The following is a 27,209-nucleotide window of genomic DNA, read 5'->3' on the forward strand; positions in this document are numbered from 1 at the left end:
CCCGCTCAGACCATAATCTTCTGCGCTCCAAAGAATAAAGCCCCTAACTTGTTCAACCTTTCTCTGTAACTTAGTTGCTGACACCCAGGCAACATTCTAGTAAAAGCTTATCCACGTCAACTCTGTACTCTCTCTATTTTGTTGACATCCTTCCTATAATTAGGCGACCAAAATTGTACTCCCCATACTCCAGAATTGGCCTCACCATGCCTTGTACAATTTTAACATTACATCCCAACTTCTATACCCCAACACGGAACTCACTGCAGGACTGAATTCAGATTTTGATTTTTCCAAGAAACATTCCAACCATCACATAAAGTTTTTTAATTCCAGAGTTTCCTGCCACAAAATCCAAACAGAGGTTAAAGACATACCCTTCTGTTTCAGCATCCAGGGCTGCAACAAGCTCAGTGAAGAGAAGCCCAATCAGAAAATGCTGCTGACGATAATCAGCTGAGAGCTCAAACATGTTGGCAATTTTTTGGTCTTGAACACTTGAACATGAACTAGAATTCTGTTGATTTAAAATTAATCAAAATTAATTAATTGTTAATGTACATATTGAGGGAAAATGCTCATATAACCATATAACCATATAACAATTACAGCACGGAAACAGGGCATCTTGGCCCTACAAGTCCGTGCCGAACACTTATTTTCCCCTAGTCCCATCTACCTGCACTCAGACCATAACCCTCCATTCCTTTCCCATCCATATACCTATCTAATTTATTTTTAAATGATAACATCGAACCTGCCTCCACCACTTCCACTGGAAGCTCATTCCACACAGCTACCACTCTCTGAGTAAAGAAGTTCCCCCTCATGTTACCCCTAAACTTCTGTCCCTTAATTCTGAAGTCATGTCCTCTTGTTTGAATCTTCCCTACTGTCAATGGGAAAAGCTTATCCACGTCAACTCTGTCTCTATCAAGTCCCCCCTTAACCTTCTGCGCTCCAAAGAATAAAGACCTAACTTATTCAACCTTTCTCTGTAACTTAGTTGCTCATCTAACATTAACGTTTCTTTTAATTATTTGAATGGCATTATTCATCATAAGAAATCACAAGATCACATAAAGAAAAAAATCTGCAAAGTGCACGTCAACATGCCGGTCGCATATTCAGATCGCAATAATGAAAGGGAACTATTTTTAGTCAGAATTTTCTAATAATATAGTCAACAAATGATAATATAAATTCATCAACATCAGTGGGTTAAATTTTAATTTTAGACTGTAAAATCTTTTTTCCCCATGATAGGGGTATTAAAATAACAAGATTTAAGGTGACAGGATGGGGGTTGTAAAGGAGATTTGAAGAGAACATTTTTTTTTTCACTGTGTGGTTGATATCTGGAATGTACTGCCAGAGAAGGTGGTGGAATAATTCACAATTGCGTTTAAGAGGCATTTAGACAGACATTTAAATAGGCAAGGCATGGGAAGATACAATTCTAATGTGGGCAAATGGGAATAGTGCAGATAGGTAAAAAAGGTCAGTATAAGACCATAACCATAAGACCCAGGAGCAGAATTAGGCCATTCAGCCCATCGAGTCCACTCTGCCTTTTGGTCTCAGCTGATCTATTTCTCCCATCTCAATCCCATTCTCGCTTAACTTTTGATAACCCAAGGGGCCCATTTCTGTGCAGTTCAGATTTCAGAGGTGGAGGGACAGTGTGGAAACAGGCCCTTTGGCCTGCTAACCATCAATCACCAAACACTAGGTCTATTCTATCCCACCCTGCACACTAGAGGGAATTTACAGAATTAACCTACAATCCTGCATGTATCTGTAACGTGGAGGAAACCAGAGCACCTAGAGAAAATCCATGCAGTCACAGGGTGAACGTACAAACTCTGCACAGTCAGCACCTGTCATCAGTATTGAACCCGGTCTCTGGTGCTGTGAGGTAGCAGGTGGACTGCTGTGCCACTGTGCATTTGGAGTTGAGTTTATGGCTCTCAACTATCAGAATAGTTCCAGGGACAAGTTGGGCAGGCATCACATTAAAGATGTATAACCTCCAATGTTGGAAAAACAAGAAGTAACACCGGATAAATTAGGAGAAAATTAAGAGCCATGTCTTGACCTTCTGAGCAACTACAACTAGCTGTCTGTCCATTTGCTATGTACAGTGAAACATGTTGCACAGAGGTGCATAAGAAACATAACATGCACATGTAGTCTAAGCAAATACATAATATTTATAGCACTAACATGATTGGAGTTGCTGCATCGAAATCTTTACCTGTGAAGATAATGATGGACATGGAGACGCAGGTGCCGATAGGTTAGTGATGAAGAAAAGGTTCAGGCTGAGAAAGTGTTCATGGCTGCAGAGAATCCTCAGGAACTCCAGGCGCATGGAGATGAGAGTGGGCATTGACTGCAGTTTGCTGGATAGCTGCAATGAATGAGTTAGAAAGAACACTGATGACACAGTTTAATCAACATAATGTTCCAACATTACAGATGGTTGCATTTTGTGTCTTCCCATCTGAAGCTGCTATCTCTCTCTTAGCAGTCATTCAGCCTTTCATCTGTAGCCATTTATATCCAACGCTAGACCATGATATTATGTGATTCATCTCCAGGGACATCACAGTTAAGGTGTTCCTGTCCCTTACTGCATACACACAGTCATGCATGCACTCATGCATGCACGCATAACGGCAGAGATGAACAGGTTCGACATCTTTAAGAATCAAACTCTGACAGCCTCCTGCTCCTTATGTTTCAGGAGCAAAACAAAGCAAATTAAATGGAGAGGCAGCCTGCACTGACCCCATTGGAAGCAGAGCAATCTTCCTTCCCCTGGCTACCTCATGGTTGTTATGTGATGAGGCAGAAGAGTGGTACATAAAGGTTGGTAATCTGATCCATCCCCCACTACTACACTGGTTAGTTTCTCTGGCCAGCAAGAGCAGGCGCCTACAAACGATCTTTCTTGCAGAACAAATTAACTCTATCCTGGGAGAGCAATTTGGGGTAAGGGCGAGGTCAATAGGATGGGGAAGATACTTACTTTCACCCAGAATAAACAGCTCGTGTTGAAAATCCATCCTCGGGTGTACACTCCAAACAGGCAGCAAATTTTTATTTGGAATCACTTTATTTGGAACAATGCAATTATGCTTTCCTAACTTGCCCTGTGTTAACTTCCTCAGCCCAATCCAGGTCAGCCAGGATGGGATCTCAGTAGAATTGTGAAAGAACTAGGGTATTCTGGTGCACTGAGCTAGTTTTGGTAGGCACACTAGAAGTACAATCTCCATCAGCGCCTCTACTTCCTGAGAAGATTACGGAGAGTCGGGTTGTCAAGGAGGACTCTCTCCAACTTCTACAGGTGCACAGTAGAGAGCATGCTGACCGGTTGCATTGTGGCTTGGTTCGGCAACTTGAGCGCCCTGGAGAGTAAAATACTCCAAAAAGTAGTAAACACTGCCCAGTCCATCATCGGCTCTGATCTCTCTTCCATCGAGGGGATCTATCGCAGTCGCTGCCTCAAAAAAGCTGGCAGTATCTTGAAGGACCCACACTATTCTGGCCACACACTCATCTCCCCGCTACCTTCAGGTAGAAGGTACAGGAGCCTGAAGACTGCAACGACCAGGTTCAAGAATAGCTAATTTCCCACAGCCATCAGATTATTAAACTTGGCTCCGACAAAATCTGAACATTAATAGCCCATTATCTATTATTTGCACTTTATCAGTTTATTTATTCATGTGTGTATATATTTATATAATGGTATATGGACACCCTGATCTGTTCTGTAGTCATGCCTACTATGTTCTGTTGTGCTGAAGCAAAACAAGAATTTGATTGTCCTATCAGGGACACATGACAATAAATTATCTTGAATCTTGAATTGGAGGTGTTAGCCTCATGAGAAACACTTGTCTCTATCTAATACATATTTGATTTTAAGATGAACACATGAACATATGCTAAAAATATAATATGTGTAAGCCACAAATCATCAGTAGACAAGAACAAAGTTATATCATGGATGAAACTGATGAAACTCTTCTTTCCACTTTCAGCAGAAGCATTCCCATTTAAAATATATTGCCAAATACATTACTGAACTAGTCGAGAAATAATTTTAAACACACCATTGAACTAGCAGAGAGAGTTCAGATCAAACATTTGGCATATTTAGGTCAATATTTATCGATATTCCATGATTTCACGATATATGGAATAAGTTAATGGATAATGGATAAGTTAATCATTTTGTAAAAAAAAATGTAATATGATGCTTGAATAATTGCTGAATGATTGATATACTTTGTTTACTCAGTGGCTCTGGAATTCTATATAAGAAATGCAACATGAAAACTTGTACTTTACCTGGCAACAATAATTTCTAATTAGATTGAACACAAAGCCACGGTCCATGAGGGAAAGTAGATCATACAGGAAAAATGCCAAGCTTATGTTGATTTTTTCAGCCTGTTCAACTTCCTATAATTAAGAAAAAGCAAAATTAATGCATCATCAACAAACAAAAATGCTCCTAAGATGCGGAAAGTTTTAGTGATTTATTTGTATACATTGTTACGGATTAAGACCTCAATTATAAGAAACTATCAAGAAGGTTACTGGGGAATCCAATAGCAGATGGGGAACTTGGAATGGTGAGGGCTTGGATGCCTGATTGTTATTAGGAAAGCTTTCATTTGAATCACTTGGGATAAACTTGTGCCACCTCTTCACGGACTCGATCGCCGCAGACAGAAGACTCACCCGGTAGGCCCGACTCGCCCGCCACTGACAGAGGACCCACGCCGAAGACCGGAACCCGCCCGGAAAGCCCGGCTCTCCTGCCTAGAGTGGAAGGAGTCTGACAGAGGGCCGGCAAGCAGACCAGCTGCGTGAGGGAATGAACTGCCTCAACAGTGGAGTGGGCCACTGGAGGCCCCGGAAAAGTGTGGGGCTTGTCTGCACCGGGCACCACTCTAAGAAGCTGAGCGCATGGACCGGATGCGGCCTGCAGCAGTGGAGGACACCATGGCTATGTTTGGCCAGGCCAACGCTGCAACGCCACCAGGACAACGGGATTTCATGGTCAAACCAGGAACCCTGCACTTACAACAACCGGGACATGAAAATGGCACCAAACTGGCTACTCTGTATACTGTCTCAGTGTACTACTGCTATATACTTCTACTGTATCTGAGATGTATTTAAGTGCCTATGTATAGTGATACTTGTACTGAACTGTATACAAAAATTAATTTCATTGTACTTGTGACAAATAAAGTACCAAATAGCCAGGAAGACACAGGCAGGTTCCCCGGCTGACTGTAGGGAGAGAAAGCTTGGACAATCGTCAGCTCTGGGATGGACAGAAGCTTCCTGATGTGGCCTGGCAAGAGCACTCCTGTTCCTCCTGGTCCACTAGTGAATTTCAGTGCTTGGTTGAGGTTGTCAGCTCAGTGCTGCTGGCAGGCAGGCAACAACTTCTCATTCCTCCCTCATGATGTAATCTGGTCTTAACCACTGAATGCTACATAGGGCACCACTTGTCTTCTGGAAAAGTCTTGTCATTGGCCAGATGTGAATGTGTAAGCATTTATCTATTTACTTTTTTTGAGATACAGCATGGAAACAAGCCCTTCGGACCATCGAGTCCGCGCCAACCAGTGATCACCGCATATACTAGCATTATCCTGCACATTAGGACCAATTTTTGTTATTACAAAAACCAATTAACTTACAAACCTGGAGTGTTGGAGGAAACTGGAGCACCCAGAGTAAAGTACCTACCTTCTGCTGTTTCACGAGAATTGTGGCAATCTCAGAAGTCACAACATTGACAATAGTGGCAACATCATCCTTGAAGCGATCAGAGAAGCGTTGCTTTCGAGAAGAATCTTGTTTGTCCATCTGACAGATGTATTGGGCCATGCTTTTAATCTTTCATGTGTGACCAAAATATTTATGAAATTAGATCCAAAGAGACCAGAAAGAAGGAACAAATTAACAAGCATTGATACATCACATCTTAAACCCCAGGATATGACATAGCAGTGAGATAATGACCAGATTATTAAATTATTGAATTCAAAATAATAAATAATATATATAATTTATATATTATCTGTGTGTATTGCATTTAAAGGCAGTTATTGGCCTACTGCAAGTAAAAATTTAATTGTTCCGTTGTCGGTACTTATGATAATTAAACACTCTTGACTCTTGGAATGAAGCAGAAAGCCACAACCTTCTGCTTCTGAGTCCAGTGTACCAGAACTGAAGCACAGGCTTTAGATTTTAGAGATACAACATGGAAATATGCCCTTCAGCCCACTGAGTCCGCTCCGATCAGCGATCACCCCGTACACTAACTCTTATCGGACAATTTTACTGTAGCCAATTAAGCTCCAAACCTGTCAATCTTTGGAATGTGGGAGGGAACGGTAGCACCCTAGAGAAAACCCACGCGGTCACAGGGAGTACATACAAACTGCGCATAAACAGCACCGGTAGTCAGGTTCAAAGCAGGGTCTCTGGCACAGTAAGGCAGCAATTCAACTGCCGCACCACTGTGCTGCCCAAATGCAATGGCTTTTGTTGGTAGGCCATGGTGATGCGGTGGAAAATGTTTTCCACAGCAATCAAATAAAGAGTCAAGGAGACTCTAGGGATTTGGGTTCAAAATCAGAAACAAAAAGACAAAACTTTACAGTTGACAAAGTGAAAAACAATTGTGAGAAATCCATTTTTTAAAATAGATAAATTGAGTAATTGAGAAAGAAGGATCAGTAGAGGGAGCTACATTTTTCAGAATCTGTGCATTGCTCGCGAAGAGAACAACATGTTTTAAAGAGGGAAGGAGTCTGGTAGACCAGACTGTGACGCAGCCCAGCCGCTTCAAGTTACACCCGTGTGAAATGTTATACAGTGTTACGAGTTAGTTTCTACAGAAAAACAAACTGCACATTTGGTAATTTAAAAGTTACCTCGTAAAATCTCAAAGAATGAGGCATACTTGAAGTCATTTTCTCTAACTGTGGCCTATCCAAGTCTGCGTGTTTTAACTAGCTTGTAGTGCCATTTAACAGTCAACCCCATTAGCCAGTCTGGCATCACATCAAACTGATTATGGAACCGCTTAAGGAATCACATGTTTTTTTTACAATAATCCTGTAGTTTTGTTATATTTCTTAAAACTGCAGATCGTGAAATGAATTTAAATTTCACAGATTCCGTGACGGGATATGAACTTTGGTCTCACAATTGTTGGTTTAGGTCTTTAGATTGCCATTACCAGTATCATACCCAACTGGGAATCCCACAAAATAAGACAAAAAAGACAAATAAGTACATGTTTAGAAAGAGGATAGTCCTCAGTAAAGTAGTCTATGATACATCTCAGTAGGTTCAATCACATCTGTGTGAAAGGAGTTATATTGATACTAAATGGTTTCTGCAGATAGGCTATGTGCACAGTACATTACAGGTACCTACCAAAAGCTCGAAGAAGAACCAGGCATACTTGAAGACATTTTCTCTCACCATGCCAGTGCTCACCACCATTTGCAATGCTAGTTCTTCATGAAATTGCTGAATAACAATTGGACAAACAACATTTTAAGAATCTTTCCGAGAGTTGCCATTTCTCAATTCTTCTCGTACTTGAATGTTGCAAAAGTAATAAGAATGCTATTAAACATTATGAATAGTGTAGGATTTGTATTAGTTCATACAACAACGTGATAGATATGTAAAGAAGTTAATTTTGCGATTCATTTCCTAATCCAATTTGTCCTAAGCCTGGAAGAGTGATTGACAAATAATGTTATGTAATCTTAATGTATTCTTACTGTTCACAGCCCTCAGAACATTGTTCAACCTGTTCAATGAAACAGAAATAAAAACAGAAAATGCTTGAAGCACTCGGGTCAGGCAGCATCTGTGGAGCATTTTCCATTTTAATTTCAGATTTCCAGCATTTGATTTGATGATTGACATTTCCTATTGCAAACAATTTAATCCAAAACAGAGTAAAGTTTTAGATCACTTGCGAAACCCGATTAAAAAATGAATGAATTTTTTCCAACCAAATAAACCGAAAATAAGTACAGTGCAAACTGGAATAAAACTGACATTGCTCAGTAATGCCTGAGGTTCTATTTTGAAGGCCTGACCAGAAAATCTGTACAGAATCAGTGAGCCTCACCTGACAACTAATCTAATGACAGAGCAAAACACCATGTGCTGGGGGAACTCGGCGGATCAGGCAGCATCTGGGGAGGGGTCGGGAATTCGACATGAAACATCGCTGTCTGAAGAAGAGTCCCGACCCAAAATATCTTCTGTCCATTCCCTCCCCAGGTATTGCATGACCCCTCCAACAGAGTTCCTCCAACATTTTGTGTTTTGCTCAAGATTCTAGCATTTGCAGTTTCTTGTGTCTCTAGTCTAATGATAGAGTTCAGGACCCCACTAGTTTTTTTTGTAGGAATCTTTAGAATAACTCTCTACAGTTTAACCACTCCACATGAGAGTCCAATAACCATATCTGTTAATATTTACACTAAAATAGGAATAGAAAATCTAAAATAATACGAGTCGTGTATACTCTAAGAATTTGGATCAGCCATCAAATGCACGTGACAGATACTTACCGTACAAAATACGACGGGACATATCCAAACTAACATGTAGGAACTTTATGGATGGATAGCTGTTTTGATAATTAAGACTTGGTGTGATAATAGGTGGCAACTTGGCCTTAACTGGACACTTGACCTTTTCTCTTTGGTATTCCGAATAAATTAACTAATGCATAAGTCACATTTTAAACCATACATTTCAGTCCACAAACAACAGGTGGTAATGATTACAATTTAACACATGCCTTCAGCAGAGGGTGTACATACAGAGGAGAAAACATATCTGCTCTGGGGAAAGAGAACATTATTAAAGCAAAATAAAACAATTTAGAATCCATAGAAAAGGAAGACTGCCACACAAACAACAATTACTGAATTACCAGTACCAGTTATTATTGAATTAGTGATTTTAATGCATGTGCACAGACAGGACTGCAGCAAACATCAGTTCCCTCCACAGAATACAAAGCTGTTAAAGTCAGGAAGCATTGTTAAAAATGCACCCTCTCATCTTCTGTTGGACTGTGAGTGTAAGGAGCAATTAAACCTTTGAGTACTGAATGGGGAGCTCAGTCACTATCCAGCCATAGGTCACTGCATCGTCAAGTGGAAAATCAATTTAAAATCAAGCCATTCCCTCAGATGATTTCAGGAAGAGGTTTGTCCAAGTATAACAATCCTTAACAATGCTGAAACCAAGAGGATTAAACATTCTTCATTCATCCCTGAATTCTCGTCATTTTATCGAACAAGACTTCATTTAATAACATTTGCTCGACGGGCCATCAAACCAAGTTTGTGAAAAAGGTCACTAGAAAATGACATTAAACAACTGCCACAAGAACAACATGAATTTAGAACTGCTGGTATCATAGTTTGGATACATGACAGAGGGAAGCCATTCAGCCCATCGAGTAAATGTTGGCTGTTAATAAAGCAATCTGTTTTTCCATTCTTTCTCCATAGATCTGCAAATGATTCTTTACCAAAGCTGTTGATATGTTAAGTTCCACCGCTCCCAGAGGCAATTAATGCTAAATCCTCAGTGCAGAGTAGATGGAATGTGGTTTATGAGGAAACACTGGTTACAGGGAAATTATTGGGGGGATGGGAATGCATTGATTTGATGGGTTAAATGGCTTTCATTCATGTTGTAAAGAATTTTTATTCTACATAGAAAATAAAATGTGCACCATAGGGAGTTTCATTAATTAGTATAAATAAACCAAAACAATTAATTTTAGTCTGTTAGATATTAACTATTTTGTGGGAACATTCAATTAAAATCTGATAACTGGACTTACTGAAGAAGTGTTACCTACTTTGCTTCCATTGCAAAGGTTGGAATACAGGATCTGTATACTCAGATATGGCTGCAGGGGCTTGGTGCTTTCTGAGCTCCTCGGTGTTGGGCAGCAGTCTGAAGCACAAGGCCACATGGAACATCAAGCAATGCCTTCACATGGAAGACCAGCTCCCTCAATGATGGAGGTGTTTTGTTGGTTAACATTGAGCATCCTGCCATGGCTGCCTCAGAACAAAGTCAAATTTCCTCCATTCTAATCTGCAAATGGTTATTGTTGAAATGAGGAAATACATTTTAAAATGTGCTCTATATACCCCAAATAATAATGATCACAGTTTGGCCATGCACAGTTTTATCCAAAAGATTTTAAGGGATTATTTGGTAGAATAATGTCCTGGAGTCACCGCAACAGTCATATACGTCCATAATTGAACATATATGAACATTTGAACATCAATAATGCTTGAATTTATATAATTTTGAGCTATTATGTTTTGTTTAATTTTACAGTTACTCTGGTTCATTTCTTTTAGAGAATAAAATATCTGCTTAATTGTAGATCATTAAAAGTGAAACAAAATGTTTAGATTATTCATTTAACATTTATCATGATATTACACTCACTAAGTGTTTAGAACCAAAGCCCAACAAAAGATGCAAGAGGTCTAAACAAAAGAGATATAATGTTCACAGCAGACTGAATGTGCAGAGTGTGTTGACATTGCACACAGTATGTGAGTAAATGGAGCAGGACATACACAAGACTTGCATTTGGTTTGAACAAGCAAAGTTGTCAGGTACAACGCCCATCTCTTTGTGCTATGTGGCAGTCTACCTTTCTGTTTGAAGATCGTCCAACAGAACCAGCGTTGTTGAAGTAGCTGCTTACTTCTACATAGGAAGACATCCGCACACTTCGATCCATTCCCTGGAGTAAAGGTCCAGGAAGAAGCAATTGAGCAGGTAAGGAGAAGGTAGCAAGGTCAATACATGGTGTAGTTATTGAGTTTGAATTCTAAATAATAGTTCCAGGCATGGGATTACCTGCATTGTCATTAACAATTCATTTATGTAGCACCACAAATCTGGAAGAAAATCCCGCCAAGTTCCCATATCATTGAAAAATAACAAAAGCAAACCCAGTCGAAGAGGGAAATGCTTGGAAGGGTGTTGTTAAAAATTCTAATGGAAACGAGGGTGGAGGAGAGACAAAGGTTAAGAAAGGGAATCCCTGTGTGCAAGGCTCACCAGCAAAAGGGAGGAAATGCACAAGAGCCAAGCCGTTGGGTGTCTGGGTAGGCATGGAGGTATGAAGCCATGGACAAGACGTTTTAATTTTAGCAACTATGTAGTTGAGCCACAGAGCGTACGGTGACAGAGCTGAGTGTCACCAGGCTCTGAACTATGTAGTTGAGCCACAGGGTACGGTCTACTCATCTGTTAGGTTTTGTCTTGGGGCTTGGTTCGTTCAGCTTTCCCAGATTTACCTGTTTTTTGGAAGTACAGATTGGTGATCTTAGTCAAATTACAAACTTCCCTCATACAGGTCTGTCAATTAAGGTATTTTCTGCCAGAATCTGATCTACCTAGAAAATGCAGTCAGAGTGAAAAATATGGTTGTCAGTCCCCAAAATAGTTCAGAGGTATGTTCTTCATGTATTGTTCCTATAATAATTTCATTCCTATAATGTAGTTTTTGAGTTATTAAGCAGAGTTGTGGTTTAATTTAAGAAGTTCACATTCCATTGTAAAAATATATATGTAACTTAATCCAACAACCAAGGTTTCAAGGTCACATGTACCAATTAAGGTGCAGTGAAATTTGAATTACCATGATCTAAGCCCAGAGACCTAATGCAATGCAAAAGATTGTAACTTATTTTTCTGTCGGAGCAGTAGGTTTAGAAGTGAAATACTGTTTGGGCTTGTTTTCTGGTTTCACAACATTCTTTTATGTTGCCTGTACATTTAACTGTGGGGTGAGGATTAGTTCAGGCTGTGTTGAAATGTGTTTACAGAAAATTAGCCTCTGACACATAATGTCCTGCTGCTTCATAGCCAGAAAGCCTCAACCAAATACCATAAGGACGTTTAAAACCATAATTTGGAGGGAAAAAGGAAGACAAAGGGGCAAGACACAACTGGGACAGAAATAACAGCAGGGTAGAGGGCATTTCGTTATCTCTGTACTGTACACTGACAATGACAATTAAAATTGAATCTGAATCTGAGGTACTGAATCAGTCAACAAAGAGCAAAGAAGTATCTCACGTCAGAGATTTCTTAAACATGCGACAAAGAATCTACCGCTTGATGAAGTGGATAACTGGAGGTTCTGTGACATATCGTTGAGGAGAAACCATCTACAATGATCTCTCAGGCCCAGTCAGATAATAATCATCATCTTATGTATTGTGTATGCACCTCCTCAGATTCAGTAAGTCATTTATAGCTGTTTATTCTGTTACCTCAAATAAGGTTAATCTCACAAGGTTTTAAGTCACTTGGGGCCAATCTGTACTGTTTCATATCCAAAATCAGAATTATAAATTGCAAAGGCAGGCCATGTGGCTTTCAGGTTTGCTCCACCATTCAGTAAATCATGGTTGCTCATCGAGCTCGTTACCAGTTTCCCGCTCTCTCCCTGCGTCCATTGATGCCCCTTACATCTATCTCCTTAACTACATTCAGTGAAGTGGTTGTGAATTTCATAAGTCCATCTTAGTTTTAAATCGCTTGCTCTTTAACCTGATATGGTGGACCCTTGCTCTCAACACCACAGCCAGGGAAATATGCTGAACAGGCAGATCTGTGTAAGTTTTAATTAAATTACCCGTTCATTCTATGAATCACTTAGTGAATAGAAAACGTAATTGCTCTAATCCCTCCTCACACGACAGTACCACCATCCCAGGAACACCATTCCAGTTGTACTTCCTCCATGCCATAGCTAAGGAGACCAAAACTATATGCATTTCTCCAAATGTGTTTCATCAACATCCTGTCTAATTGTAGCAAGTCATCAAATGTGAAAATATCGAACTATGAAAGAAAATGTACTACTTCCTTTTTAAAAACTTTTTGCTGCACCTTACAGTTTCCTTTCAACTACTGGTGTGCAATAACTTCCCCAAGGAGATGTTAGCATGAATGAAAGGAGGTGGGAGAATGGAAGCTTGGATGACAAATTAAATTAAAGCTGTGGTCGGGTAAAAAGAATCATGAACCAGAGACATAGGTTTAAGGTGAGAGAGGAAAGATTTAATAGGATAATGAGGGCCAACTTTTTCACATTGGTGAGTTGTTGTGGGGATATGGAATGAACTGCCAAAAGAGGTAGTTGTGGCAGGTACTATATATATATATATATATATATAAACATTTAAAATATATTTAGACATGTATATGGATTGGAATGGTTTAAAGGGATATGGGCCAAATGCAGGCAGGCGAGACTAGCGCAGATTGGGTATCTTGGTTGTCAAGAGGCAAAGTGAGCCGAAGGACCTACGTGGCTCTACGACTGGTCTGTAGTTCCTTATTTTCACTTTCTCTCCTGAAATAGAAATGTAAATTAAACAGTGTGCAAATCACAAGGAGATAAAAGTGAATGGTCAGGTTGACATAGTCGCACAGGAACGAGATTTAATGGTCTGAAATAATAATGATCAGATTAGTTTGTCACCATTTCTCTTGCAGCCTTTGGCAAAGCAAAATATTTTTAAAATGCAATTCGTTAAAAATGCATTTCTTCTAATGTTAACACCATACCTTGGAAGAGGTAACATTCTTTGGATCTTCATCTAAAGCCAGTGTGCCTGCAATATCAGGATTACTGCTGCTCAAGATACGAGACTGCATGAGTCTGGATCCAACAAAGGCAGCGCTGGATCGCCCCACGGTGTAGTAACGACTCTCTGGAAACATGGGAAGCGGTGCTGAGCCTAAAGAATGCAATATGTATGAGTATAAAGGTCAAATACTGGTCAATCATAGCTGAGTGAAGAGAAAGAGCTGAAATAGGTTTAGATATTCCATACACATATTCCTAAGGAGTTTGAAAATAAAAGAAAGTTATTATGAGGAATGTGTTGTCAAATCAAGCAGTCCTGTCAAAACATCATTTCAAGTCCAATTGGTATTCCCTGCCAGCAGAAAGATAATTTTTGCTCACTACTTGGTTAAGCCTATTTAAAACCCCTATCAGTATAACGTGATGTGGAATGAATAGAAACTGCTGATAGAACATATGCTTTTTTTTTAACCTTTTTTTGCACGAATAATACAGAATGAAATGCACCAATGATAAACTCTTTCAATTCTTATACTGTTTTAACAGAGCAGCAAAAGAAACAGCACTGAACACGTGAGGCAGCCTCCGCACATTCATTCCGCAGAATGAAATGAGTTGATGAACCCGAGCACCTCCTAGTGGTGGTTATGCCGATTCTAGCTGGAATTTATCAGCTTCAACCTGGGAAGCTTAGAACGCACATTAACAATTCCAGTTAAAATAGTTCACATTTGTGAAGTGATGTGGGAAAAATAGCTGAAACATGTTAAGTATTAACATAATGAAAAATAATTATCTGATAATACTGGATCCTTGTCATATAAGCAAGCTGATAGACTCATACTTCCACTGGTTTTTGAGTAAGTTGGCTACCAAATGGTGACATTGCCAAGGTTATTTATTTGAAGCAGTTTCATTGCAAAGGCAATGATACAGGAGGATGGAAGGGATGAATGGGAAGGGTGGAATGGGGCGAGAATTTAAGAATGCAGACAGGTGAACTTAAAAATGAATACTCAGTGTCGGGTGAAGCAGGAGCCAATGCAGACATATGAGGACGAGCAATGGGCACAAAGGCCTGGGCATAGGAAAGGGTATAGATGGCAGTTTTAAAATAAGGTAGCCAACCAGCAGGCTGTTAATACAAACGTAATTTCAAACTTTGGGCGTCAGTGGCAGCTGGATTAGAGTAGATATAGGCAATAGAAAAGAGGGAAAAGTAGGTGAAGGGGTTGCATCAGGATTTAAATATAGTAACATGGTTGCACACAGTGCTGGTAAGGGAACTCTGTTTGTGCAAAGGCTGGTCTTCCCAAAATACAATTGAAATCATGGTTCCGTGATTCCAAATGTTGGATAAACATTAATGCTCCTTCTGACCAAAATTATTTCAAACGAATACTTGAGCAGTCCAGAGGCATAGATGGATTAGGCCATATAGAAATGAAAAGAGCAATGTGTGCATCTAATGAAAATTCAAAGTTGTTCCATGGCCCTGCTGATGCCCTTGAACATGATTTTCATGGCTGAAGGGGCAGCCTAGTGGGTCTGTGATACCAGATGTCAGTGGCGGTTTCCATTTTAATGCATTGTAACCTGTTTACTGACTGCTGGTGTTGGAGTAATGAATCAACACTTACCACCTTTGGCCATCTCTTTCACAGAATCTGGCAGGCGAAATACATAGTAGACATAAGACATCAGTAAGCAGTTGCGTCCGTGTTGATCCTTGCTGAGGTCGGGGCTGTTGTGAAGACTGTTCACTATCGACACGACTGACTCAAACGTGAACTGTGCAAGATTGGCTGCAAATGAACAGTGAAGATTGTTTGAATGAAAAGGATAATAGAATAATATAAAATGATTGCACTAAAAATGAATGCAATAAACTCCCGTTTTTACAGAACATGGTACGTTCAAATATGGAATATTGTGAATCGAGTCATAGACCTGTATAGCACAAATATAGGCCCTTCAAACCGACCAAGATGACATATTGGGCTAATCCCATTTGCGTGTATTTGATCGAACACTCTACTCTCTAAACCCTTTCTATCCATATATCGGTCCAATTGTCTTTTAAAAGTCATAATGGTATCCACGTCTATAGCTTCCTCAGGCAGCTCTTTCCAGATATGGACGGTGCTCTGAATTAAAAGGTTAAAAAATTTCTCCCCGCTCACATTAAGCCTATGCCTACAAGTTTTAGAATTCTATGCCATGATAATAGAAAAGATTATGTCAGGAGAGGACAGGGCCAATTGCAAAAAAAAGAAGATAAGGGGTCAGTGTTGGGTCTGCTACTTTTTCACATTATATGTTAATGATCTGGATAATGGAATTGATGGCTTTGTGGCCATGTTTGCAGATGATTCGAAAATAGGTAGGGGGCCAGGTAGTGTTAAGGAAGCACGAAGGTTGCAGAAGGACTTGGGGACAGGTTGGAAGAGTGGGAAAAGAAGTGGCAAATGGAATACACCATGGAAAAGTGTATGGTCCTGCACTTTGGTACAAGGAATAAAGGTGTACACTACATTCTAAAAGAGGAGAGGATTCAACATTCAGTGGTTCAAATCGACGTGGGAGTGCTGGTGCAGGATTCTCAAAAGGTTAATTTGCAGAATGAGTGCTAGCATTAATTTCAAGGAGACTAGAAAATAAAAGTAAGGGTGTAATGCAGAGGCTTTATAAGGCACCAATGAAGCCACATTTGGAATATTGTGAGCAGTTTTGGACCCCATACCTGCTGCATTTGGGGCATACGAGGCATTGCTGACATTGGAGAGGGTCCAGAGGAGATTTATAAGAATGAGTTGATTGGGTTATTGTATGAAGAGCATTTGATGGCTCTGGGCCTGTACTCACTTTAGAAGCATGATGGGGCATCTTATTGAAATCTAGCGAATAATGAAAGGATTAGATAATGGATGTTGAAAGGATGTTTCTAGTAACTAGTTTCTAGAGTCTCGAACCAAAGGGCACAGCTTCAAGATGGAAATGAGTAGGAGTTTCTTTGGCCAAAGGGGGGTGAATCTGTGGAATTCATCACTGCGGAGGCTAAGTAACTGGGTATTTTCAAAGCGGAGATTGATAGGTTCTTGATTAGTAAGGACGTCAAAGGTCACGGGGAGAAGGCAGGAGAATGGGGTAGAGCGAAAAATAGATCAGTCATGTTCGAATGGCAGAGTAGACTCGATGGGCTGAATGGCCTCATTCTGCTCCTATGTGTGATGGTCTTAATATGGTTAAGAGGAGTTTTCAAGGAAACAAAATCTTGGTGAACAATTTGAACTGATATATTCTGATATGATTTAAATATTTAAAGAAGCGTTGTGTTAGCCCGCGAGTACAGACATTTCCAACAATATCTGACTAAACATAACAGATATTGGCTCCTGGATAAGTTTAAAGGGAACACGAAAATGTCTGAAAATAGAAACAATGTTAAATGGAAAATCGGGCTGCATAATTCCTTAGTTTGTGCCAAATGAACCCAATGTCATTCGTTAATGCCACTGAACTCAATATAAATCTTTATTCTCTCTCCTTTGTACTAAAGGCGAGAGGTTAGCTTTTTCATATGCTAACCATTAGCAACCACAACATTAGTAAATCATCTTTACTTACTGCCTTTAATGTATCAACAATGAAGACGTATTTGGGATAGATAACTGAAAGATCAGGAAGCATTTCAGAGGGAAATCTTTAAATGTAGAAAATGAATATAAAAAACTGGAAAGACTTATGGAAGTAATTCGAGAGGTGTGGTGTTGACAGCTAGAAGCATGGGCACCCGTGGAGAAACCATAGAATTTGGGGAGATATTAAAGACCAGGATTGCAGAAGCACAGAAACTAGAAGGTTTGTGGCTGGAGATCTTACACAAATATCAGCGAGTTGGATCATGTTCATTAAAAACAAAGATTAGAGTCATAGAGTAATATTGCATGGAAACGGGCCCTTCAGTCCAACTTGTCCATGCCAACCAAAATGCCCAATCCAAACTAGTCCCATTTGCCCCGTTTGGTCCATGTCTCTAAAACCTGTACCTGTCCAATTGTCTTTTAAATGTCGTTAATGTACCTGCCGCAACAACTTCTTCTGGCAGCTCGTTCCATATACCCACCCCTGTATGTGTGAAATGTTTGCCCCTCAGGTTCCTTTTATATCTTTTCCCTACGTAATCCCTCGTGATTTTATGCACTTCTATAAGTTGACCCCTCTGGCACCTGCGTTCTAGGGAATGAAGTCCCATCTCTCGCTATAGCTCAGAGCCCCAAGTCCTGGCAATATACTCAGAATTCTTCTCTGCGCCATATCCGGCTAAAAGGCATCATTACTGCAGCAGGGTTACCAAAACTCAACACAATACTTCAAGTACGGCCTCACCAATGTCTTGTTTGACTGCAACACAACGCACAAACTTCATACTCAATTCCATGACTGATGAAGGCCAGAATGCCAAAAGCCTTCTTCACCACTCTATTTATCTTCAACGCCACTTTTAGATAACTATGTACTTTGTATGCCTAGATCCCTCTGCTCTGTAACATCCCTCGTGGCCCAACTGTTTGCTGTGAAGGTCCTGACCTGGTTTGAGTTCCCAAAATGAAACACCTCACACTTATCTGAATTGAACTCCATTAGCCATTCCTCAGCCATTTGCCAAACTTTTAATTGAAGAATACAGTACAGCTCACTGAGTCCATGCTGATCATCGATCAGTTTTGAATCCAATCCCAACACACTAAGGGTAATTATAAATTACCAATCAACCTCCAAATCACATGTCTGATATGTGGGAGGAAGCTGGAGCACCCGGGGGATCTTCTGTAGGAAGATTCCGCTGTAATTCATGATAACTATCTTCATGTAACCAATGACCCCAGGTTACATCACTGATGATGTGTTCAGGAGCATCTATCGATGTATTTGTATCAATCACTGTTCACCGTACCGCCTATTTTAGTGTCATCTGCAAACTTACTAATCATACAATGTACATTCTCATCCAAACCACTGACAAACAATAATGGGCCAAGCACCCCGAGGCACACCACCAGACACAGGCCTTCAGTCCGAGAAACAACCTTTCACCATAACTTCTGCTTCCTTCCTTGAAGAAAATGATGTATCCAGTCATCTATCTCTCCCTGGATCTCACGTGCGTCAACCTTCTGGAAGCCTATCACGCGGAATCAAATCAAAGGTCCTGCTGGAATTCCTGCAGACTATGCCTAGAGCTTTGCCATCATCAACCTTCTTACCTACCTCTTCAGAATTCAAATTTGTGAGGCATGCTCTCCCACGCATAAAAACATACCTAATCAACCCCTGGTCCAATTACATGTAGATCATATCCCATACAATCCTCTCCAGTAACTTTCCTATCACCAATGTTCGGCTTATCGGTCGGTATTCCCAGTTTGTTCTTTGCAGCCCTTCTTAAATAGGGGCAAAACATTAGTCACCCTCCAGTCTTCAGGCACATCACTGTATCCAACAATAACAGTTTCCTTGGATATATTTGTTCTGGCTCGGGAGATTTATCTAACTTCATATTTGTGTGGACGTCCAGTATCTCCTCGTCTGTAATACAGATTGTCCTCAAGACATCTTTCTTTGCAGTAAAAGCAGAGGAGAAATATACATTGAGGACCCTGCCCATCTCCTGCTGTTCCATACATAGATGACTACTTGGATTTCTGAGGGTCCCTATTCTCTTTCTAGTTACCATTTTTTCATTACAATATTTATTAAACATTTTTGGATTCTCCTTATCCTTATCTCCTTAATCCCCTATACACCTTCAGCGATACACTGGATCCTATTGCCTCAGTCTGTCCCACATCCCCTTCCTTTGCTGACCAGAGCTTCAATTTCTCTTGACATCCAGGTTCCTTACTCCTACCTGTCTTGCCCTTCACTCTAACAGGAACATGCATACCTTGACTCTCAGTCTGAAGAAGGGTTCCTTGGATGCTGCTGCACCCGCTGAGTTTCTCCAGCACTTTTGTCTACCTCCCACCTTCCAGATGTCCATTTGCATTTGCAAACACCCTACTCATATCAACTTTTAAAATCATTGTCTCATACCATCAAACTTGGCCTTGCTCCAAATTTGAACTTTAGCTTGTGAACCAGCATTGTTCTCATTATAACTATATTAAAGCTAAAAAAACTGTGGATGCTGGTCCAATAAAGGTTCGCACACTGACAGATCCATGACTTTCCCTGCCCAGTTCTTTTGGAGTAGGAAAAGCTTTGCTCTCTCCACTGTAACCTTTCTTGGAACCTTTCCCGAACACTGGCTAAATTCCACACCATCTAAGCCCTTGGCAGGCCTAGTCTATATTGGGAAAGTTAAAATCAAAAATAAAGATCAAAACCTGGTAAAAGCAATACAAATATTTGTCATCATAGTGTTAACTTGAGTTTTACCTCTGTAGCACAAAACAAATTTCAAACAATCGCATAAGAAATGGCTGCTTCAGCGGTACTTCATTTAATATTAGTGAATCAAATCAATGTCTATACCTGTCTGACCTGCAACGACCATTGGCTGTATTGTCAATTGGAAAAGCTTATCCAGGACCTGGTGCAGAAACAGTACCAGCGGTTCAAGCCGAGCTGAAGGCAGTGAGATTATGCTCAACTTCAGCTCGTGCTCCAGGTCATGTTCCATTATCTTCTGGTCGAGAATCCGAATTGGGAATGTCACCCGGCCTTCCAGAGTGTGACACAATGCAAAGAACTTATCCAGGTGGTTGTCCTGTTGCAAGGAAAAATAAGTTCAACTGGTACAATCGATCATGGCACATCTTTGACCAAACACTGCTCAATTCAAAGCTATTTAGATCAAAATTGTCTTGGCTTTTTACTTTCAATTCTACTTTGTAGGCAACGATTTAAGATCAAGCAATGCCATCTCAGTTAATGATTAATTCTGCAAACTTGTCTCCAAGTTGTTAACTGAAGAACAACAGGCATATTACAAAATGGGAACCTTGAAATTAGCCTCCCGACCTTCACCTCTCATGACCCTCAGGCAATTTCAGGGATCAGTGTTAAACCATTAGATGACTGAGATTTGAGCCCAATACTTTATGGGTAAGCTAATTGCTGATTTATGGAAGCAGCCACTATTTCACGAGTGTCTGTCATGCAAAGTCTGAACATATTGTTAACAAATTTAAATCAGTCTCCCCCATTTCAGTTTGGAGCCTGATTGAAGATTGATCCCTGCTGTGCGGGCTTACCAGGTGTCCGCGAGCATAAAGCTGCTAATTCCATCAGCTGGCAGTTTCTCCATCAGCACTCCTCTGGGCTGGTGGAGTAGGACTCCTGCCCTGAACCTTTCAGCCTTTTCCCTGGCGATGGCCTTTGTTTTCTTCTTTCTGATCATTGACCTTACCCTTCACCTCCTACTGCCCCCACTCCCTACCAACATGAGATCCTTTCTTACCTTCATAGCAGAGATGTTTAGTTAAGTGATACAGAGCAAAAACAGACCCTTCAGCCCATCGAGTTTAGGCCCACCAGCGATCCCCGCGCATTGACACTAAACTACACGCACTAGGGACAAGTTACAATTTTACCAAGCCACTTAACCTACAACCCTGTATGTCTTTGAAGTGTGGGAGGAAACCAGAGCACCCGGGGAAAACCCACACAGGTCATAGGGAGAACGTACATTTCCGTACACATAAGCACCCATAGTCAAGATCGAACCTGGGTCTCTGGTGCTGTAAGGCAGCAACTCTATCACTGTGCCGCCCTATGGTCATATCAATTACCCCCAATGGTGGCAATGACAAACTCCTACCCCTCCCAATATTTCCATGTGTGCTTAGTGGGTTTCCATCTCAGATGTTGCACAGCCTAAACAGTTGTCCAGCCACTGCACAGGAAATGGGTCCAACACTGTTCATCTTGGCACAACCTTAACATCCCTGGCTGAAAGAGTCCTCATCTGGATCTCATGTCGACTGTCCATTTCCCCCCACAGATTACTCAGTTCCTCCAGTAACTTGTTGTTTTTTTTTGCTCAGGGAAGACTTAGCAGGAATCTCACACAGCAGAATCAATACTGCCAATTTTATATTGAAGCATTGGCAGAAAGTTGATTGGAAACAAAACTGAAATGCTGTACAGCACCATTGTTAGTGTGCCAGTTATTCATACGAGTAACACTGCAATAAGTCATTGAATTATTTGTGGACAATAGGCTACTTTGTTAAACTAGTTTTAATGCTGCTTCCAAATTTACATATATTTAAATCTATGAGGTATACTCCTGTTTACTGTAGAGCTTACTCAGAATGTTTATGTATTTTTTTTCATGATTATGAACATTTAATTTCATGTACATATGAAAACAAATATTGTAAAGACACAATGATGTCAAGACGAAGCATGGGTTACAAACAAGTCAACAAAAATAAATGAAGACAAACTTTTGATACTTGATTAAGCAGCACTGCATAGGCAAAAAGTGAAGATGGTCAAACAAAAGTACCAGACAAAGACATTCCTACAAATCAGTGATGGGGACATGTTGGTCATTATCTGGGATATGTGCATAGTCTTGTTGCTCTTATGTATTCATTATGCAGCTGATAAAACAATACATAGAACACTGAACCGTACAACACAGCAACAGGCCCTTTAGCTCACAATGTCCGTGCTAAACATGATATCAGGTTAAACTAATTCCCTCTGCCTGCACCTGGTCCACATCAATGGACAATAGACAATAGGTGCAGGAGTAGGCCATTCGGCCCTTCGAGCCATTCAATGTGATCATGGCTGATAATCCCCAATCAGTACCCCGTTCCTGCCTTCTCCCCATATCGCCTGACTCCGCTATCTTTAAGAGCCCTATCTGGCTCTCTCTTGAAAGTATCCAGAGAACTGGCCTCCACCGTCCTCTGAATTGGAGGTTATCCTTCCATTCCTTGCATATCTATGTGCTTTTCTAAAAGCCACTTAAATGCCCTGATCGCATCTGCCTCCACCACCACCTCCAGCAGCACATTCCAGGCACCCAGAGCTCATTATGTAAAAATCTTGCCCTGCACATGTCCTTTAAACTCTGCCCCTCTCACTTAAAATGCTGCCATCTCGTCTTTGACATATCTACCCTGGGAAAAAGGTTCTGACTGTCTAAACTATCAATGCCTCTTATAATTTTATATCTGCCAGGGATCTAATGAACTTATATCAATGACGTTACAGTAACAAACAGAAATCTTTATTTTTATCTTCTCTATTCGCTTGCATAAGCTGCATAGTGAATCCTGAAATGCAAGACTAAATAAGAGGCATTACTCAAAGGATTTCTTTCACTGACAAGATTCTGAGGTTTCCTTTTACAGCGTGTGACCCTGAGGTCAATGTCACTGTTAAGGGTTACATCAAGGGTGAACGAGAAGTTCGTCCAGCCCAAATCATTTTAAAACCCATCTGTAAATTAGAAAATAACCATGCAGCTCAGTTTACAGGACACTTACCTGGGTATGTACTGAGGAAACTGCTTGTATCTCCACGTTGAATACACCCTTGTGGCCATCTACCCATTTGACTGGTGGAGACTGGTTTGGAATCTTCTGTATTGAACAAAAATGGACATTTATATTCTTTGGACATAAAGTACTATCAATGTATTGCAGAGTAACATAGAATAGGAAAGGCCAGAAGTCAGAGTAAGTCTTTTACAACACTTTTTCTTTTATTTTGTTTGAAAAGTCATGCACACTAGTTTACAGTTGTCAGGTAAATGAAAATTGTCTCCTCCGTGTATCCATCCTCTTTCTTTCTAGCTGTTTTTTAGACACTGTTTTTTAGCCATCTTAGACACTGCAGCCTGGCATATGCATGTATGATAGAGGCAGAGTCCAAAATGCCAGCCAAAGTGTAACAAACGTTTTTCATGTGTTCAGAACATAAATTATTTTTGCCCCTGAGGACAATCGTGTTCAGCTGTTTTGAATCTCTCCAGCATAATGCAGGAGACTTGAAAAACGGGACAACAGCAGTTTGGCAAATGCATGATAACACTGATAGCAGTGCAGGAACTGTTAGAGTAAAGAGCTCAGTGGAGATTTCAGTATTCTAGACAAGGTTTCAAAACTGATTTATGGATGCCCCTTAATAATGATTTAAAGAAGCTGTCAATAGTTGCCAATAATCTATGCTGCAAATTCATAAGTTCATGTCATAGGAGCAGATGTAGGCCATTCGGCCCATCGAGTCTACTCCGCCCTTCAATCATGGCTGATCTATCTTTCCCTCTCAACAGCATTCTCCTGCCTTCTCCCCATAACCCCGACACCTTTACTAATCACGTATCTGTCAATCACCACTTTAAAAATACCCACTGACTTAGCCTCCACAGCCTTCTGTGGCAATGAGTTTCACAGATTCACCACCCTCTGACTAAACAAATTCCTCCTCATCTCCTTTTTCAAGGTACGTCCTTTTATTTTGAGGCTATGCCCTCTTGTTCTAGACTCTCCAACTAGTGGAAACATCTTCTCCACATTCACTCTATCCAGGCTACACCTGACACTCTTTCCTTTATATCCTTGGGAGCTTTGTCCCACTTAAACAAACTGCTCCTTCTCCACCCCAGAACAAAATGAACAGATACCTCGTGCCAAGTATTCTTGTGGCCCTGGTGAAAGACTGAATGATATAATTCTGCTATTAACACAGCATTGCACAAGTTGTGTAAGATAGCAGAAAGATTGTCAGTCAGCAAACAGTTTTGGAAATCTGGGAAGTGACAAAGATGTCAGTGGGGCAACTGCCAAAAACATTTCTATTTCCATCAGCAGGAAGGGGGCAATGCATTCTAAGCAGTACACCAGGTCACGTCTGCTGATAAAAAGCACTGATATTGTTCTTTGTATCTGGCTATATGATATGAGCTATACTATTACTTAATTCAGAGCTCTGTGCAAGTTGTACCTGCGCTTTCCATCCAGACTGGTTATTGCTGGAGCAACGATTGTGGGTTAATGACTGGATGCTAAGCCCCTAAAATTCAAATCCTCCCACTCTTTATCACAACCAGTAACCTCAGCCGCAAAAGGATGTTCGAGACCAGTGCACAGGGATAATATTGACAGACTAGACTTGTGCATTATGGCCTCACCATCAAGGCACAAATAAAAATAACTGGCAACAGTGGAGCTCAGACCCTCACTGCATCTTCCAGCAAAGGGGAGGAGATTCAAGAAAATTCAGATTATAATCTAAAAAAAGGAAATGCTTTTTAAATTGACTTGTGTGGAGATACATAGGGCATGAAACACCACTTCCTCAAATCATCACTAAAATAAAAGCTGTGAGAATGTGACATTAATTTGTAGAGTGGTTTAAACAAAGAACTTGATACGGCATGGAGTGGTTGAAGCAAATAACATTTAATTGGCAAACCAAATAGCTGTGTGAGGAAGAAAGGTGGATTACACCAAGGAAGGCTAGTAGGCACAGTTACTGGCCAAAAGGGCAGCTTCTGGGCTACATAATTCTATGTATGCATTATGCAGGATCTTCTTTCACATGCTCTTCTTAGGCATGGGACATAAATACTTTGGTATTCTGCAGCACCTGGGAATTCAACTCTCCACATGAAGGAGGAGACTAGTCAAACAGCTGGTCAGAATTTTACAACATCTTCACCCATAACATGGTCCTGATAAGGGCAGATCTCCCACTGTGAAACTCAATCACAAGAGCACCGTACAAATAAAACTCTTACCTCTGGAGAGTGCATCGAGTATTTGTTGGGAAGTTTGTCCAAAGCAACTGGCAGACAGTAATGACCAGTCTGAAGACGTTCATTCATAAGAATCGGCAGCCACTAGTGATTAAAGATGGAACATATTAAATATTTATTGAACCTGGTAGTTGGAATAACGCCATTTCCCTTCCTTCTTCCTCAGGCAGTCCCCCAGGATCGAGGATGATTCATTTCTACTTTGTTTCTGTGGGTTCTAAGGTGTGGGCCATTGAGCGGGAACTGCAAACTTCTCCACAGGAGGTGGCTGATGGGATGGCAAGTGGATAGATTGTGAGGTGCTGCAGTTCTTGTGCACACAAGAGCTTTGTGTGCTTTCACTGGTGGACTTTCACTTATCAACGACATCCCAAACTGTCCTTCCCCACTTTGGGTAATCATGGGGCAGAAACCTCTAGGAATCAGTGGGGATGTTGCATTGGTCCAAGGAGATTTTGCCAACATCCTTAAAACCTTACCTCTGTCCTTCTGATAATCTCTTCTTGTGACTGAACTTGGAATGGACTATCTATTTTGAGAAGGTAGACACAAAATGCTGGAGTAACTCAGTGGGACAGGCAGCATATCTGGAGAGAAGGAATGGGTGACGTTTCAGGTCGAGACCGTCCTTCAGACTGAGAGACATCACCTATATTCTTTCTCCAGAGATGCTGCCTGACCCACTGAGTTACACCAGCATTTTCTGTTTATCCAGTGTAAACCAGCATCTGTAGTTCCTTCCTACACATATCTATTTTGAGAGCCTGGTGCTGAACAGGTAAACTAGGCACCGTGCCAAATGTAATGGACTACCTAAATTTGACCCTCTGTGCGGGGAACACTTGCCTGGGAAAGGACACTGCCATTATTTCATATATCTGATCATTGAATTGGGAGGGTTTTGCAGTGGTATCTTTCCAGTAACTTGAGGTCTTGCTGTAGATAGTCCTGGTCTCAGAAGCATACAGGTGTTAAACACAACCTTTCCTGCTGCAACATGGCCTTGAACCTCACCTCCAACAATTTCCCCACAGGAGTGGAACTAATGGGAAGCAATTCAATCTATAACACCTACTGTCCAACACCAAGGTCACTTGAACCTCAGCAGTCGAGATTGTGATTGTGCATGCCCACAGGCTGAGCTACAAGCCCATCAATTCTTTCACCACTGGCTCTTGCGTCCAATTTCTGCAAGTCAAAGGTGATTGGCCAACTTATCCTCCCTGCACCACATTCCCTCCAATATTTGAAGACTTTTGAACCTCAGTGACCAAGCGCCAAAACATACATTTTTCCATTCCTTCTCCTTCTTATGCTTCACCAAGTAGGACTTTGTCCTACCATTTACCTTACCTGGCACAGTGTCAATTATTGTTTGTTAATATTGTAAAATACCTCATGATTTTTTTGTTGCAATAGAGATGGTAAATAAATGGAAATGTTATTTATGCTGATTTTTGGCATTTATTTATTCTTGTCACCAGTATCTTGACTGATAGTGACCCTACCTATTCACTTGTGATTTGTTCGTATCTAAAGAACATGGGCCATGAGCCGGTGTTAAATAGAAAACTGCGTTTAATGTGAATAATAATAGGTGCTGGACAAGCAAAAAGTACAACAAACCACTTGTTTTAGACCATCCTTGGATGGCTCCAGTCATTGAATGGAAATTGGCTTGAAGTTGTG

At 40.7% G+C, this 27,209-nt stretch overlaps 1 protein-coding gene across 1 annotated transcript in view; it reads right to left on the reverse strand.

Annotated features, from left to right (window-relative positions):
* dock8 (dedicator of cytokinesis 8) overlaps positions 1–27,209 on the reverse strand; it is a 192,763-nt gene that overhangs the window by 45,996 nt on the left and 119,558 nt on the right. Inside the window, 11 exon segments of the mRNA XM_055632820.1 lie at positions 378–517; positions 2,258–2,413; positions 4,366–4,479; positions 5,785–5,934; positions 7,489–7,584; positions 10,778–10,870; positions 13,714–13,886; positions 15,376–15,540; positions 20,273–20,507; positions 23,248–23,343; positions 25,503–25,604. Of these exon segments, the coding sequence (XP_055488795.1) occupies positions 378–517; positions 2,258–2,413; positions 4,366–4,479; positions 5,785–5,934; positions 7,489–7,584; positions 10,778–10,870; positions 13,714–13,886; positions 15,376–15,540; positions 20,273–20,507; positions 23,248–23,343; positions 25,503–25,604 (1,520 nt within the window).

The sequence above is a fragment of the Leucoraja erinacea genome, chromosome 3 (assembly GCF_028641065.1).
Source record: "Leucoraja erinacea ecotype New England chromosome 3, Leri_hhj_1, whole genome shotgun sequence".
NCBI lineage: Eukaryota > Metazoa > Chordata > Chondrichthyes > Rajiformes > Rajidae > Leucoraja > Leucoraja erinaceus.